The 17900-nt window shown below is 42.8% G+C and overlaps 1 protein-coding gene across 4 annotated transcripts in view; it reads left to right on the plus strand.

Moving 5' to 3' along the window:
• ATM (ATM serine/threonine kinase) overlaps positions 1–17900 on the plus strand; it is a 145629-nt gene that overhangs the window by 75981 nt on the left and 51748 nt on the right. For all 4 annotated transcript variants that reach the window (XR_016348560.1, XR_016348561.1, XM_089775703.1 and 1 more), the window contains 11 exons: positions 1498–1662; positions 1953–2085; positions 6570–6665; positions 8254–8425; positions 9236–9377; positions 9987–10163; positions 10458–10635; positions 11171–11258; positions 15065–15220; positions 17392–17500; positions 17744–17832. Coding sequence is in view for 2 of the 4 variants with exons in the window: in XM_089775703.1 (XP_089631829.1) it covers positions 1498–1662; positions 1953–2085; positions 6570–6665; positions 8254–8425; positions 9236–9377; positions 9987–10163; positions 10458–10635; positions 11171–11258; positions 15065–15220; positions 17392–17500; positions 17744–17832 (1505 nt within the window). In the remaining 2 variants the exon portion in view is untranslated. The remainder of the gene's footprint in view (positions 1–1497; positions 1663–1952; positions 2086–6569; positions 6666–8253; positions 8426–9235; positions 9378–9986; positions 10164–10457; positions 10636–11170; positions 11259–15064; positions 15221–17391; positions 17501–17743; positions 17833–17900) is intronic.

Genomic DNA, 17900 nt, shown 5'->3' on the forward strand with positions numbered 1-17900 from the left:
TTGGTAGTTTTAAGGCTAATGGCACCAATTTTGTTGCACTTGGATCACTTTTGGAAGAATATCTTTGTCTTGAGAGAGTTAGCAATTTAATTAAAAATATATAGTTAAAGGAGTTCTTCAGTGGACTTTTTAAGCAGATGAATAGTCATGACTGAAATAAAAATGGCAGAAACTGCAAAATGTATGATAACATGACAAAATTCCAGCCTGACTAATATTTAGCTAATATTAGTAACACTACAGTAAAACTCCGATGGTCCGGCATCTGATGGTCTGGCACTCCTGATGGTCCGGCACCATCAGGAACCCGGAAGTGCTCCGGGCAGCCGGACCATTGGAGCTGCTCTGCCCCCAGCTTCCCAGATTCAACTGCTGCTAAAGCTGACCAGCGGCTGAATCGGGGAAGCCGGGGGCAGAGCAGCTGGAGTGCTGCCAGGTAGGTCCGGTAGCGCTGCCCCTCGGGGCTGCGGGACCAACCCAGCAGCTCCCCAGCTGTCCCCGATTCAGCCGCTGCTAAAACTGACCAGCGGCTGACTCCAGGAAGCCAGAGGCAGAGCTGCTCTGCCCCAGCTTCCTGGAATCAGCCCCTGATCAGTATCAGCAGCGGCTGACTTGGGGACACCTGGGGCAGAGAAGCTGGGGTGCTGCCGGGTTGGTCTCGCCGCGCCAAGGGTCCGCGCTACCGGACCAACCTGGCAGCACTCCAGTTGCTCTGCTGCAGGCGTCCCCGATTCAGCCGCTGCTGAAACTGACCAGCAGCAGCTGAATCAGGGACGCCCGGGGCATGACGCCCGGGGCATACCCCCCACCCCACCCCAGACCCCTCATAGCCCCCCTTCCGATAGTCCGGCACCCCCTGGGTCCTAAAGGTACCGGATTATCGGAAGTTTACTGTATTAGGCATTCAGATTAATAGCACAGTAAGCCAACCAAACCATGCAAAATATTATAGCTTTCAGTAGTAAGAAAATCAAATTAAGGTGTTTCTGTATCATTTACTTCACTTTTATACTATGTCTATTTTTAAGCCTCAGTGAATTACAAATATTACATTAGAAAGACAAGGTGGCATCTTTTATTGGATTAACCTCTGTTAGTGAGTCAAGTTTTTGAGTTTACATAGAGCTGCTCTTTAGGTCTGAAAAACATACTCAGACCTGAAGAAGAGTTCAGTGTAAGCTCAAAAACTTGTCTCCCTCACCAACAGAAGTTGGTTCAGTAAAAGAGCCCTCATCTATCTTGTCTCTCTAGCATCTTGGGACCAAGATGGCTAGAATAAGACTGATTACAAATATTCTTTTGTCAGTGGGTGTGCCAACGTCTTTTTAAACACTTTCTAATGTGCAGTAATGTAAAACGCATATACATTTAGTCTGTATAAAATGCATAAATGTTATTTCATAGAATATTGTGCTTGGCTGGGGGGGGGGGAGTTTCTTATTAAGCCATTCTTTTTATGAATGTATGTATGTATTTATTAATTTATTTAACTTCCAGGTCCTAGATGTGTTGACATACCTAGTGATAGATAATAAGGATAATGAAAACTTATACCAATCAATTAAACATTTAGATCCTTTTCCTGAGCGTCCTGCATTTAAAGATTTATGTGCTACTCAGCAGAAAATCAAATACAGTAAAGGAGCATTTTCACTTTTGGAGGTAATTAACTTTAATTTTGGCTACATGGCCCAGTCACTGTACTAGGTCCCTTTCAAGTGAAGGCAAATGCACTGACTGTGATACAGTATAGAGTGATTATTTCCCCTAAATTAAACATTTTTTTAAATCTATCCGTAGTTTCAGGAGCTGATCAATTTGTGTATCTCAGTTCTTGTGTACTTTGCATATCTGTCGGTGTTCACATTGCAGTGAAATAATGTTTTTCAAAGGTTTTCTACTTAAAATATTGTATATGCAGTGTGTGTTGTTACAAAAATGTTGTTTTGCAGGAAATTAACCATTTCTTATCGGTATGTGTCTGTGACTCACTGCCACTGGCAAGACTTGAAGGATTAAATGATTTACGCAAACAGTTGGAACAACATAAAGATCAGATGAAGGACCTCATGAAACATTTCCAAGGTACAGACTTCTGATAGCATGTTTTATTTCTTCCTCTGCATACTTGTATTCTTTTGATCAGTAATATAACTTTGCTGTAATTTTATGGGCACACACCAGACTGATAGGTATTATATAAATTAATATATAAACTATGAAAACTTCTTGTAGTGTGTATTATAAATATTACACAGTACATAGTGCCATATTAAGTCTGTGTTTTTTCATATACAGTTGTATGTATAAGTGGGATAGATTCACTATCTTACCAGTCACCTCATCTCAGTCATCACCTTCCAATCTAGCTGTTTTAATTAACATCAGGAACCTTCTTCTTTCACACTATCTAGACACCAGAAGTGAAGAGCCAAAGAGCTCAGTTCCTGTGCCCACAGCATCTATTTGCTGCTGGACCATGCACAGTCACTCAGGGTGGGGGAAGATGCGTGCGCAGTCCAGTCACACATAAGAACTCTTAAGACACCTGCACAACGTGGTTACATGGAGGAGCTGTGAACAAGCACACTCATTGGAGATGGACTTTAGCAATTTTAGCTACTAGAATAGAGATCTCTACTGAGCGTGTGTGAACTGCAATTTTTTCAAAGGCTTTTAACTTGGCCACATTTGATTCATATACAAATATTATATGCACTATACAAATACACAATATTTATATACAAATTTTCATGGAGATGGCAAAAGACACATAATTGAGGCAGAGGTCACTCCCTTGTGAAAGTTTCCAGCTACAAAGAATTGGGTACTAGAGCTGTTCAAAAAATGTTGCCAGAATATTTTTTATATAGACTAGACATTGAGAATTTCACTAACCTTGTTCTTAGAAATGATTGAACTGTTACAACTGAAATTTTCCAAACAAACTCCAGTGCATTCAGCCTGAGGCAGACACCTGACAAGGAAAATTACTGTTATATATCCATCTCCTTCCTTTTTACTTCCTTTAGTTCTTTGGTCCATTAACATGTTTTAAGTCTCTCTAAAACTAACAGAAGCGGGGCGGGGGAGACAAATGCAAGGAGATGAAAGAAGAGAAGCAGCTTGAATTGGTGTAGGTTTCAAATGGGCAGCACTGCACAGAGCCCTGGTTCCCCCCCGCCTTGCTATCTCTATCTGATAGAGGCAGCAAGGGGAGGGGGAAAGTAACTAGTCGACTAGCCCTTAACATCTCTACCCCGCTCCAGCACCTGCTGGGCTGCTCTGCTCTAACCCTGCTGCCGGTTGGGCTGCCGTGGCCCTAGGCCTGCTTCCGAGTGGCAGGTGGCTCTGGCCCTGTTGCCGCCCGAGCTGCAGCAACTGCAGCCCCGGTTCTAATGTCAGGTTGCTGTGGCCCTGGGCCCACACTGCCCAAGTGACTCACAGTCCTCGCACCCAGTTCTGCTGCTTGGTGGCACGCAGCCTCTGACAGGCTGTAGTGGCCCTGGCTGGGCTTTCTCTGCCGGGCTGCACTGGTTCCATTGATGAGTGAGCTGCCGTGGCCTTGGTCGTACTGCAGCAGCTCTGGCCCAACTACTACCAGCCCTCAAGACTCCCATTCCTGCTGGGTTCCCAGCTTCTGGCCCTTCTGCCCTGGAGCTCTCTCTCTCTTAAGTAGGGTTGTCAATTAACGCACGTTAATGCCTGTGATTAACGCGCATTAATTTTTTTAACACGTTAATTCTGCCCTGCATTAATTGCAGGCGTTAATTCACGTTAATTGACAGCCCTAAAAAAACTGAAGACATGGTCCCAGCTCCAGCAGAGAAGTAAACAAGAAGTAAAGACCCTGACACCCATCCCTCTCCCCTCCCAGGTGACCATATTTTTTAAATAAAACAGCCTCTAGATCTTGTGCTACAGAGAACCCACCACCAGCAAACGAGTCTAGCCAGCCATGACAGAGTACAATTACAAAGTTTCAGAACTGCTGCAAGCCCACGGATTAAACAAAATACAACACCTTATCTGATGCTATTGCAAAGTGGATAGCTATTGACTGCAGACCCACTCAATATTTTAAATGACAGAGGGCTAAGAGATATTATTCAAATAGCATCTTCCAATCAGTCATACACCTTGCCCTCCCGAGGAACCATTGCATCACAAATAAATGAACTATCTGACAATGAGAAGACTACAAAATTGGAGCTTCTGAGAAATGCACTGGCTGTTGCTTTGACTAGTGATCACTTATCATCCTTGAGCAGTCATAGCTATCTTGAAGTCACGGCACACCTGATTGATGCTGCATGGACATTACAGTCATTTGCTGTAATAGTAACTCATAGTGAAGAGAGACATTATGCTGAAGCATGTGCAGTGTTTCATGGATGTTGCAAAAGAATGGAATATTCAAGAAAAGGCAACAACAATTAGTACTGACAGTGCATGTAATATGGTAGCAGGGGCCAGTCGCTTTCCTTTTGAACATATGACATGCGTTGCTCTCAGTCTGCAGCGATCCATTACTGTAGCAGTCTGTGATGGTAGTTTTGAAAACATGCTGGCAAAATGCAGAAAACTTGTGGGCTATTTCAAACACAGACCAGCTAACAGTACAGAGCTAGGAATACAACAAGCTGCAAATGGACAGAAACAAGAACCTCTGGTACAAGATATTTCAACCAGATGGAATTCCACATTGGCTATGATTCAATACCTGCTTTGCAATAAAGCCGCTATCACATCCACATTAACTCTTCAAAAGCACCATCTATCAGTGCCAACAGATAATGAGTTTAAAAAACTGCAAAAGCTAAAAACATTACTTGAGCCCTGCAGGTTTGTGACTGAACTCCTTGGAGGGGAGCTGAATGTTTCCTGCTTTGAGGTTTTACTCATATTCTGCCATATATTCCAAGTTATGGCAGTCTCTGATGATGACCCAGTAGTTGTTGTTAGATTTAAGAACACCTTCACAATAGATTTTACAAAATGCAAAGAAGGTACCAATCTGGGGTTTCTAAAAATAACTACAGCAATAGACCCCAGATTTAAGAATCTGAAGCACCTTCCAAAATCCGAGGGGGACGAGGTGTGGAACATTTTCTCAGAAGTCTTAAAATAGCAATCCTCTGATGCAGAACCTAGAGAAACCCCAAACCACCAGAAAAAAAAATCAACTTTCTGCTGGTGGCATCTGATTCAGAAGACGAAAATGAACAAACTTTGATCTGCACTGTTTTGGATCATTACCGAGCAGACTCCATCAGCATGGACACATGCCTTCTAGAATGGTAGTTGAAGCATGAAGGAGCATATGAATCTTTAGTGCCTCTGGCATGTAAATATCTTGCTACGCCGGCTACAACAGTGCCATGCCTGTTTTCACTATCAGGTGACATTATAAACAAGAAGCACGCAGCATTATCTCCCACAAATGTAAACAAGCTTATTTGTCTTAGTGATTGGCTGAAAAATAAGTAGGATTGAGTGGACTTGTGGGGTCTAAAGTTTTATATTGTTTTGTTAAGTGAGGAGAAGTTATTCTTGTTTACATAATTTTACATTTGTAAGTTCAGCTTTCATGATAGAATTTGCACTACAATACTTCAGTGAGGCTAACTGGAGGTTTTTTTTTTTTTACACAGTGTAAAGGTTTTGTAATAAAAAATAAATATAAAGTGAGCATTATACACTTTGTATTCTGTGTTGTAATTGAAATCAATATATTTGAAGATGTAGAAAACATCCAAAAATATTTAAATAGATAGTATTCTTCTTATTGTTTAACAGCGCGATTGATTGCGATTAATTTTTTTTATTGCGTGACAGCCCTAATTTCCAGCTATAAAAGTGTCATGCGAAAACTTGTACTCACTTTCAGGTGACATTGTAAATGACCAGGCAGCATTATCTGTCATAAATATAAATGAATTTGTTTCTCTTAGTCATTGTTTGAACAAGAAGTAGGATTGATAGACTTGTAGGCTCTAATATTTTACATTGGTTTGGTTATGTAACTAGAAACCTGACCTTTGTAAGTTGCACTTTCATGATAAAGAACTTGTATGCGGTGAATTGAAAAATACTGTTTATCATTTTTACAGTGAAAATATTTGTAATAAAAATAATATAAAATGACAGCTGTTCACTTTGTAGTCTGTGTTATGATTAAAATCAATACATTTGAAAATGTAGAAAAAACATCTAAAATATTAAATCAATTCATGGATATTCTGTTGTTTAACAGTGTGGAAAAAAAACCTGATTAATCATTTTTGAGTTAATTGTGTGTGTTAACTGCAATTAAATGACAGCCCTTTAATATGTATATATTTTAGTCCTGGGGAATCCCAGGAGTTAGTTCAAGAAGTGATGATTTCTAAAAATATGGAAACATTTATATTTGTGTTATGCTTTATAAGAGCTTTTATAACTATCCCCTTAATTTTCAGAATTCATTTTAAGATATTAGTTGAAATAGAACTACAAATAGTGTAATTTGTGTTATAGATATTGATGGAATGGATGTTAATGCTTTCCTTTTTACTTCTAAATGGTAGAAAATCCCCAGAACTGTGTCATAGTAAAGTTGGTGGTGTGCTTGCTGCAACTATCTAAAAAAGCAGTTAACCATACGGGTGAAAAGGCAGTTTTAGGTAAGTAATTTTGCTGATGAGTGTCTACATCTTCTACATTAGCACTAATAAGAGTCATCTCACTTATGTAGTTATATGCATCTCTAATTGTCAATTATTTTAATCTTTGGTGATTGCAAAAATATTTCCTATGATGCTGTCATGAGTTCTGTTCAAGTAAACATTTAATATGTAATTGTAAACCAGGCAGTTAGATCTTCCTAGTCTGAGAAACTAAAATCTTGGTATTCAGAGGTGATGAGTACCCACTTTTCCATCTACTATATATTTTAGAGAGTTTGTGCGTCTGTGTGTAAGCGCGTCTGTCTGTCTGAGTCCATTTGTTCAAGAACTTCTCCTAAATGGTAAGAGCTAGAACCACCAAATTTGGTATGCAGCTTCCTCTTTTCATAACTTAAAACAAGGTCAGGGTTTAATTGTGCCAAGACAATGAGATGTATGTGCAATGTGCTTGTTTTGCATCAAGTGAAAAGGGAGGGGTGTGATAGCAGGGACGGTTACGCTCACAAATGACCGCAAAAGGGTAGCAAGCGTCTCAGCCCTGGGGAGCAGCCACTGGCTGGCAGCATGGCCCCTGCTACCTTGGGCTCTTCCTGGGGAGCACCTGGTGCCACACACAGCTGGCACTGGGGAGCAGCTGCCCGTTGTGCAGCATGGTTCCCAACACTCCGGGCCAGCCCTGGGCAGAAGCTAGCAGATGGGCTGCATGGCCCCCACCATCCCAAACCAGACCCAGGCAATGTCAGGTTAGTCTCCAAAGTACAATATATTTTAGAAGATCTAGAATTTTCATAGCTATGGCTAAATGTGGACACGTCAAAACTTGAAATAAAATCTGTTCTCACAAATATAAATTGTATAAATGCAGCAGTGAAATAGGCCTATGTCTGTTTCTTTCTGTCTGAAACTTCGTGTGTGTTCTGGGGCCTTGAAATTGATAAGAAAACTGAGCTATCACTTCAGGAGGGATAGGAAGCTCTAGCTAGAGCCTGGCTGCCCATGGGCTTCTGGGTTCCCTGCACCAATACAGGCTGTACCCGCATAGCTCCTCACTCAAGGCCTGGCTGTCCCCCAGCTAAGTTCAGCTACACTGAGGCTCCCTGTCAGAAGACTGGGCACTGAACTGAGTCTCTCAGCTTCCTAGCAGAATCCTTGCTGCACTGAAGCTCCTGGCTCCCTGCTAGGAACCTGGTAGGACCAAGGCTTTCCAGGCTCACAGCCTGAACTGTGGGTGTAGAGCTCACCTCCAGGAGCCCAGCAAGGAGCTCTCAGACTTTCAGCCGTCCCCCCATCTTTCTCTAGTTGATGGCACTCTTGGTGAGGATGCACACCACCAAGAGAATGGCATAATGGACATCAGCCAACGCAGTAATTACTATATAATTCTGCGTAGGATGACCAACTTAGAAATTTACATAGAAACTAACACAGAAGCTTAAGCTAGTAGTGTGGACATGCTCTTAGTTTCTAACATGGATAACGTAGAACTGTATGTAATACTTGTGTATGTGTACACACATGTACAGCTTTGAAAAAAGTTCTTACCTCTACTATTCAGAGATCATAAAAGTAATATTTGCATTTGCAGAGGCTGTTGGAAGTTGTCTGGGAGAACTGGGTCCTATAGATTTCTCAACAATAACTCTGCAACACAGGAAAAATGCATTCTCTTCCAAGGCAGCTGACTTATTTGAAGATAGAGAACGTCAGTGGGTCTTCATAATGCTGACTCTAATAAATAGTGCTTTAATAGATGATTGGTAAGTGTAGATAATTGTGTACATTTGATTCAGTGCTTAAATGAGTGCCAAAGAAAAAAGCTATTATTGTTAAAAGGTTTTCACAACAACATTCAAGTTTTTCTGCCCTCTGTCTCAAAATTATTTTTTATAGCGTCAACAATCTGTTAACTTTGTACTAAAGGGCCATCTTGAGGTTCAGATTACTCATGTCCCAGTTAATCTGTGATGTTCTACAATGCCGTTAGTCAGGACCTGGATGTGGAGTCAAGCTAAATGATTTCAGTGCCCAAGGCAAATAGGGGGATATTTGTTAGAGTAAATATTTACAGACTCTTTTGTAACACAGAAAGGGAAATGCACATCAGTGTTAGGTGCCTTTAGAATTATCTTTGTATATACTTTTTCAACATAGACTTCAGAAGGTTACGTTACATAAGAATGGCCATAATAAGTCATACCAAAGGTCCATCTAGTCCAGTATTCTGTCTTCCAACAGTGGCCAACGTAGATGCCTCAGAGGGAGAGAGCAGAACAGGTAATCATTACGTGCTCCCTCTCCTGTCATTCATTTGCAGCGTCTGACAAACAGAGGCTAGAGATGCCATTGATGGACTTAACCTCCATGAATTTATCTAGTTCTTTTTTGAACTCTGTTAAAGTCCTGGTCTTCACAACATCCTCTGGCAAGGAGTTCCACAGGTTGACACTGCACTGCATGAAGAAAAAAAAGCATCCTTTTGTTTGTTTTAAACCTGCTACCTATTAATTTCATTTGTTAAATTATTAAATTATTAAATAATCTGTTACTCACGTATGTTTATCTTTCAGTATTGGTGTTCGATCTGCTGCTGCGGCCTGTTTGAAAAACATTTTAGCTACCAAGACTGGTAACGACTTTTGGGACGTTTACAAAATCAAAGCTGATCCCATGTTAATATATCTACATCCTTTCAGAATATCTAAAAAGAAGGTATTTCTTTTATTTATCTACAGTTCAGGGTAATGAAAAAAGAAAATATGAAAATAAATATAAATCTGTAAACATTTCTGAAGTCCAATGTTGCAGAATCTAGACATGGAAAAGATCCTTACAATAATTCCTCTCTTCCTGCCAGTACAGTATAGGTTATCTTTGTATTCTCTGGAGCACTGATTTTTTGCAAATGCTTGTTTTTGTACCTTCTATTTAGTATTGTGAGTCATCCCATTAATTAAAAGACCTGATATTAAGGGAAGAGTTTACAGGAACAAGTTTAGTTTCAAATATACCAAGCTTTGGGGTTCCCATTACCTTTTTTGGGAACGAACTTCTCAGCCTTGATATCAGGAAGTTCTGTATGCTTGTATTATAATAGTCCTTATTTACATAATCACATACTATTTCTTCCTGAAATACTGCTGCCTAATTCAGTGCACATGATGACTGTAGAAAGGGGCAGAAGTAAGGCTGCATACTGTGTGTTTCATTTTATTGTTCATCTAAATTTTTGGATCAAGTTGTTTGTATGCTGGTGATTTTTTTAGAAGATCATCACATCCTTGCATTTACAATTTTTAAAAAAGTTTTGTTTTTGTCCAGTTTTTAGAAGTACCAAGTAATGAAAGAGAGAGTCCTTCAGAAAACCTGGATGATGCAAGTGTGTGGATTCCTCAGAGTGAGAGCCATGATACCTGGATCAAGACCCTGACTTGTTCATTACTGGACAGTGGAGGAGTGAAAAATGAAGTTCTTCAGTTACTAAAGCCAATGTGTGAAGTGAGCTCAGTAATATATAGCTTTCGGGTGCGGCAGCCATAGATAATTGTGGCAAACTTAGTCATGACGTTTGTTAATATCAGATGTTATAAAATGACCATTTTTTCAAATAGAAAAAATGTTCAAAGCATTCTTTTAATAGGCATTCAGATACTACATTAATATTTGTGAGTCAATAAAGCTTATTTTATTTGTTGTATAGTAAGAGTCATATTAGCCAGTGGACCATGACTCTAACAAGTAGCTGAGAAATGTGTTTTTCAGCTGCTGATTGTGTGTGCTTGTGGGTTCCAGGTGAAAACAGACTTTTGTCAGACTTTGCTCCCATTCCTGATTCATGATATCCTGCTTCATGATTCAAATGAATCTTGGCGAAATCTTCTGTCAATGCATATACAGAGGTTTTTCACAACTTGTTGCAGATACTCCTCGTCATCCAGCAGATCAGCTACACCTGCAAATTCCAATTCAGGTAATGACATGAAAATGACTTGGAAAAGAATCACAATTTCCTCCTCTTTCTTCTCTAAGACTAGCAGTGGGGAAAGGCTCTGGTAGAGGGAAGATTCTGGCAGCTCCCCACTGCTGGAGCCTTTCCTCACTGCAGTGAAAGGCTCTGGCAACGAGGTATCTGAAGCCTTTCACTTCTGCCTTCCTTACCCACAGCCTTTCACTGAGGTATAGCTACACATCACACTGTAGAGCCGCGGTGTGCAACGTGCTATCCACTAGCCACATTTGACCAGTTGAATGTGGCTAGTTGGCTTGAACAATGTGGCTATTTGGCTGGTTGAGTGTGGCTGGTTAGCTATAGTGGTGTGTAGCATAGATGTAGCCTGTGTTTCTAACACTAGCTATAGCATACACCAGTTTTAGCCAGACAACATTTAGAAAACCTTGTTTGTGCAATTATTTGCTGTTTAATTATTCATGTAAATGACACCTTTTATTTTGTCAGCCTTTTTGTTGTGTATTCACACTCCTCTCTCTCTTAATATAAATTATAGAGCCAGAAACTCTTGTTCGTGGAGGTGTAGATAAAATATCTCGCCAAACAATGCTTAATGTTGTTGATTACTTGAGAAGTCAAAAGAGGTAAGTTGTATCTATTTTTAAAATTGCTTTGATTTAAAATGACTATTGTTCACTATACTAAAATTGATGATGTTTTGGAAACAGTTACAGTGTACATAGACCCCACTTAAAAATTGTGATAAGAAAACAAACAATTCAAAGTAATAGATCCTCAAGGTACTTTTATGTGACAATGTAATACAGGCAGTCCCCGGGTTACGTACAAGATAGGGACTGTAGGTTTGTTCTTAAGTTGAATCTGTATGTAAGTCGGAACTGGCGTCCAGATTTAGCCGCTGCTGAAACTGACCAGCAGCTGACTACAGGAAGCCGGAGGCAGAGTTGCTCTGCCCCGGGCTTCCTGGAATCAGCCTCTGATCAGTTTCAACAGGCTGAATCTGGACGCCAGTTCCGACTTACATACAGATTCAACTTAAGAACCCCAGGCGTCCCCAAGTCAGCTGCTGCTGAAACTGATCAGCGGCTGATTCCAGGAAGCCTGGGGCAGAGCAACTCTGCCTCAGGCTTCCTGTAGTCAGCCACTGGTCAGTTTCAGCAGCGGCTGACTTGGGGATGCCTGGGGCAGAGCAGCTGGGGTGCTGATGGGTTGCTCCAGTAGCGCTGCTCCTCGGTGCTACTGGACCAATCCACCAGCACCCCAGCTGCTCTGCCCCAGGCGTCCTGATTCAGCCGCTGCTGAAACTGACCAGCAGTGGCTGAATCAGGACGCCTGGGGCAGAGCAGCTGGGGTGCTGCCGGGTTGGTCCAGTAGCACCCAGAGCGGCGCTGCGGGACCAACCGGCAGCGCCCCAGATGCTCTATCACAGGCGTCTGGAGAAAAGCCTGGACTGCTGGGGGGAGGGGAGGGGCGTACTAGCTGCGCCCCCCCCCCCCAGCATACCAGGGAGACGCGGGCGGAGGACCGAGACGCACCGCAGTCCCGCCGCCCGGGTCCTCCGCGGCTTTGCTCCGCATCTCCCTGGTCTGCTGGAGACCAGGGAGACGGGGAGCAAAGCCGCCGAACATGCCAGTGGGACAGCCGCGGCGCGTCTGGGCTGTCCACTGCCCGCATGCTCCCCGGTTTTGCTCCCCGTCTCCCTGGTCTGCTGGTCTCCAGCAGACCAGGGAGACGGGCAGCAAACCCCGTTCGTAACTGCGGATCCGACATAAGTCGGATCCGCGTAACTCGGGGACTGCCTGTATATGTCAAGCTAGTGACATTTTATTACATATATACCTGGAAATTGCATTCTTCTCTGAGTGATTGCTCATGTACATTCCAATATGTATGTTGCATATGTGAAATCTCCTAAATCCGTAGTGTCAAATGTGGATCCCCCTGGCATGGCAGTGTATATAAGGGACAACCAATACCCCACCCTCTCAGTTCCTTCCTATCACTTGTGACAGTCTCTTGCATTACAAGAGTCTTGATTACCTTAATGTCATAGTTCTAGTTAGTATTTAGCAGTTAGTTAATTGGTATGCATAGATTGTGTGATAGGGATTTTCTTCCCTACTTTAGTCTCATCTTTGGGAATGCCATGCTCCCAAGGGTTTAAAGTCAGCAAGACCTGCGGAAAACTTATGTCCAAAGGTGACCCTCATGCTGACTGCCTCAAGTGTCTGCAGGAAGGACACTAAACAGACAAGTGCTCGATTTGTTGGAGCTTCTGACCCCGGACCGAAAAAGAGAGGGACCACTCACTTAAGCTCCTTTTGATGGAGATGGCGCTGTGGCCCACAGCACCAGAGCTGTCCCCAGCACCAGTGGTACATAGTGCTCCGACGTTGGTGCGTGACCTGGTGCTGAATAAGCATTCAGCCCATAAGCACCACTTCCCGCTACCATGCGGGGCTGAGCACTCGGCATCGTTCTCTGACTCTGTGCTGGCCAAGAAGAAGAACATGGATGGGGCAGGTCATCAGTGAAGGCACCCTATAAAGGCTTTAGTGGGGCATGCCCAATGCAGGGGCACCCACGTGTGGTGCCGCTGCCGTCTATACCATCGATTTTGACACAGCCGTTGAGTCTGGTGGTTGTGATTTCCCTGGGTGGAGACCAAGTGGAAGATCATCTGTCCACACCAGATACCCTTGAGGGCACCAGGGACCTCTTCGAGACGATGACTCATTTGTCATCACTGTTGGAACACTCCCATGCTGAATCACAGGGTGAGGCACCGGACATGCATGCATTGCAAATAGCAGCGCTGATGGTGGCACCTCATCTTGAGTGCAGATGCCCTCAACATCAAGACTTCTGATAACGCTGCAAGCAGTGCCATTGAGTACACCAGCCACTGTGGCATCGGCACTGAGACTGCTGACCTCGACCATGACATTGACAATGCCAGTAGCAACACCACTCCGGCAACACTGGGGCAAACCATTCACACTACCTAAAGACTTGGTGTCTCCTTGGCACTGCTCCCTGCCACTAAGAGGTTCGGATTCCCATTGAATTAGCACCAAATAGTCATCAGAGTCAGGAGAGCAGTTGTTGACATCCTATCATAGTTGGTAGCAGTCATGTTTCTGGCACCTGGAGGCACTGGCACAGCAGTCCTGGCATCACCCCATCACACAGGGTAGAGCACCTGCCATCATTCCCAGTCTCTGGTGCCAGCCAAGAAGAAGAAAGTGGCAGGCAGAGCAGCTCCTCATACAGCAGATGCAATCCACTCCTAGTTTTTGGGTGATAGAAAAGGTTCCACAGGAGTTCAGGGGCAGGATGTTCTACTCTTGTTACTTCCTTGTTCCAAAGGCCATGGGAGGACTCTCACCTATATTGGACCTGCAGAGTTTCAGTGCATATTTCAGGAAATTGTGTTTCCACACAGTATGCTTGGCCACCATCATTCTGTCCCTAGATGAGGGAAAGGTACATCACCCTCAACCTGAAGGATGCATATTTCCACATATCCATTATTCTCTCCCACAGAAGGTTCCTAAGGTTTGTGATCCAGTTCAAGCATTACCAATTCCGACTGCTACACTTTGTCCTTCCACTGCTCCCAGACTTTTTAAAAAATACATAGCAGTGATGGTGGCCTTCCTGTGCAAGCAAGGCTTCCAAGAGTTCCCCTGTCTGGATGATTAGCTCATCAAAGCCAGTTCATGTGAACAGGATCTGGGACAAATACTCTACCATGCAACACCCTCTGGAGGCTCGGCCTTATCCTGAAAGTTACGAAATCCACTCTGGTTCTCACACAACACATGGAATTCATAGGGACCACAATGGCCAGAGCATTGCTTCCGGATGCATGCTTCCAGGCCCTCAACACCCTCAGCCTACAGCAGTTCCCCCCCAACAACAGCCAGGACGTGCTTTCAGCTGCTGGAGCACATGGCAGCCTGCACATATGAAGTACAGAATGCCCACCTTAATCTCCAGACCCTCCAGCCAGAGCTGGCACAGCTACAGATCAGCCAAGGACCCACTGGAAAATGTGATGGTACTGACTCCTCCAGTCCTAAAGACTATCAATGGTGGCTTCAGGGCCAAGTTGGAGCCCTCATTCCCTGCTGATGGACTCATCTGCTCGAGAGTGGGGCACCCACCTGGACCAATTATGAACTCAGGGCCTGGGGTCCCAAGCCAAGCTGGGCCTTCATATAAACATAAAGGAGCTGTGGTTGAATGCAGTTCAACCTCCTTTTTTTTCTTCTGGAAATATAAGGCATAGATGTGTTACATTTTAGAGATAAAATACTATATGTTGGTATAGGCTTTATTGTTGCAATGCATTTCATTGGTCTAGTTTTATGTTATGGAGCAGGCCTACTATTATTACATTAGTATTAATGCTGTATTTAATTAGGTCTCTTTCAGGTACAGTTTTTGATGACAGTTTCTGGCTGGAGTTGAATTACCTTGAGGTTGCTATAGTAGCACAATCTTGTGCTGCTCACTTCACAGCTTTACTCTGTACAGAAATCTATGCAGACAAGATAAACTTAGACAAACAACAAAAAAGGTACTACATTTGAAGAATATGGATTCCTCACATTTCAGATGTGGTGGCTTTTGTATGTTTTGTTGTAAATGTTTAAGACACAGCCTTTTTTTTTAAAGCTCAGAAAAATGTACTGGCCCTGAAATAATTGTAAGTGTCCATGAAAGTCTCTCTAGCCCTAACGGAACGGTAGCAATCAGATATTAAAATCACATGATTCTGATTAGCTGCCATAATACTTTTTTGTCACTTCAGTTCCAGCATGATTTTAGTAGCTGGTATCATGAAAACAATTAGAGCTAAAAAATACGTTGTATCATCCAGAAGTCATAAATCTCACCTTCTAGTTGGGATAGTATATTCTATCTCTAGAGTTCATGACAAATTACAGGTTGGACCTCTCTGGTCCGGCACCCTTGGGACCTGACTGGTCATGGATGAGGGATTTTGGCAGCCAAAGGGAGATTATTTTTTAATCCCCACCACCGGCCCCCTTGGCCCTGCCAGCTGGCTCCCCACCTTCTGCTGGCCCAGCTGATCCCATGGGGCAGCCATTGCTGCCGTGGCTCCAGGACCTGCCATGCAGCCCCATGCTGGGGGTCCGGGACCCTCTGTAGCTGCGTGCACCATGCTGAGGCTTCGAGATGCGCAGGGCAGCCATGCATGCTGCACTGGGGGCCTGGGTCACGCAGGGTAGCTGCTTGTTCTGTGCTGGGGCTCTGGGACCTGCTGGGCAGCCATGCACACAGCACAGGAGCTCTGGGACCACACCATGGTTCCCAACCCTGCTTGGCAGCCACACACCAGGTCTCTCAACCCCGCTAGGCAGCCCCACTGCCACGCACTGTGCGGCCCCTCCTTCAGCTCACTGCAGCCAGCCCACTGCCCTGCTGGCCCTGCAGAGATCCTTGCCACTGGCTCTCCACCAGGTCTCTCTAGTCCTGCAACATCCGTGCCAGATCATGAATGTTGCCAGACCAGAGAATCACAGTTAAGAAAGTTTTAACCTGTACCTGCTTAAATGATATCAGAAATGGGGGAGTAGGGTGCGACATTTAAAGAGAATGGTGCCTAGAATGAGTATATAGTTTTCCTAAATACAAGATTTTTAATTTTTAAACACTGATACAATAATGAATGCAGCGAATTGTTTATTTTGGCCCAGAATAACTTTACAAAATTAACACTATGAGCAAAATTATAGTTTAAAAAAATCCCTCAAATGTCAACCCAAATATATCATACTCTTCTTCGCCCTTTCCCAGCAAGCTAGCATTCTTGCTTAAGGCATTCACAAAACCTTTTTCTGTCAGTAGTTTGATTCTGTGAGGGATTTGGGTGAAATTATTTTACAAACTGTTATAAATGTGGAAAAATTGTAGGTACCCTTAGTGCTGAAATCCCATAAGCACTGTACTTTCATAGAATATAAAAAGAAGCATTTCATTTGAGACTAGATCCTTAGCCTTTCAAGTTCCATCTGCTTCACTGAGGACTTGTGGAGCATAGAATACTTGGCTGGTACAGAGTTGTATTTAGTACAATGCTATTGCTCTACAGCTCTGCTCCCATGCTCATTATATACAACATTTCAGGTAGAGGAGAGATGTAACTGGCCCTACTGACTAACAGAGCAGCTCCTTGGAAGTTGTTATTCATCACATAAGCTGGAACAATCCCAAGATTTACCTTCACTTCTCTTGAGGGCCTGTTTGGCATCTGGCAGCATTCACTATTAAAAACAGAAAGGTTGTAGGAAACTATGCCCGACTCCCAGGTATATCAAACTTTTCTTCCAGGTATATCAAACTTTAGGGTACGTCTACACAGAAATATTATTTCAAAATAACTAGCGTTATTTCTAAATAACTTAGTCTGCATGTACACAGCAGGCAGTTATTTCAAAATAATGTCGAAATACTATCAAGCTGGAGGACTATTTGCTCTGACTCCTATAACCCTCATTGTACGAGGAGTAAGAGAAGTCAGAGGTAGAGTGCTCTATTTTGAAATAAGTGCTGTATAGATGCTCCCAATTTCAAAATAGGCTATGCAATTGACATGGCTAAATTTGCGTAGCTTATTTCAAGTTAAGCCCAGCTGTGTAGATTCACTTTTAGGGATTATTTCAGCATCTCAGTGGCTTGTATTGATTTTTCAACTAATTCAGTCTGTTTATTCCATTCTTATAGATCAGCTTTCAAAGCATCTAAAAATCTAACATTTGAAGAAGAAAGCCAAAGTCCAACTATTAACAGCTTGAATGAGAAAAGTAAAGAAGAAACTGGCATCAGTTTACAGGTACAGAACAGTGCCTTCTTCATATGAAATATTATTTATTCTTAAAGTAAACCCATCTAATGAAATAAAATAATATATGTCATTCCAGTGTAAGCTTGATCTCAGTGGATTCATATGTGAAACATTATTAACCATCTTATGCTTGATATTTTGATGCAGATATACAGCTGTTTAAGTATACTATACTTGACTATGTTCCAGAGTAATTTATGGAATGTGTTGTTTTGTGATGGTATGTCTTAGGATCTTCTCATGGAAATATACAGAAGTATAGGAGAGCCTGATAGTCTCTATGGCTGTGGGGGAGGAAGAATGTTACAGCCATTAGCTAGGTACAGTTTATTCATTTTTTATAAAAACAGTTTTATTTGTGAAGCACTTGAAATCTCAGAACTATTAT

The sequence above is a fragment of the Pelodiscus sinensis genome, chromosome 1 (assembly GCF_052426305.1).
Source record: "Pelodiscus sinensis isolate ZL-2025 chromosome 1, ASM5242630v1, whole genome shotgun sequence".
NCBI classification, from domain to species: Eukaryota; Metazoa; Chordata; order Testudines; family Trionychidae; genus Pelodiscus; species Pelodiscus sinensis.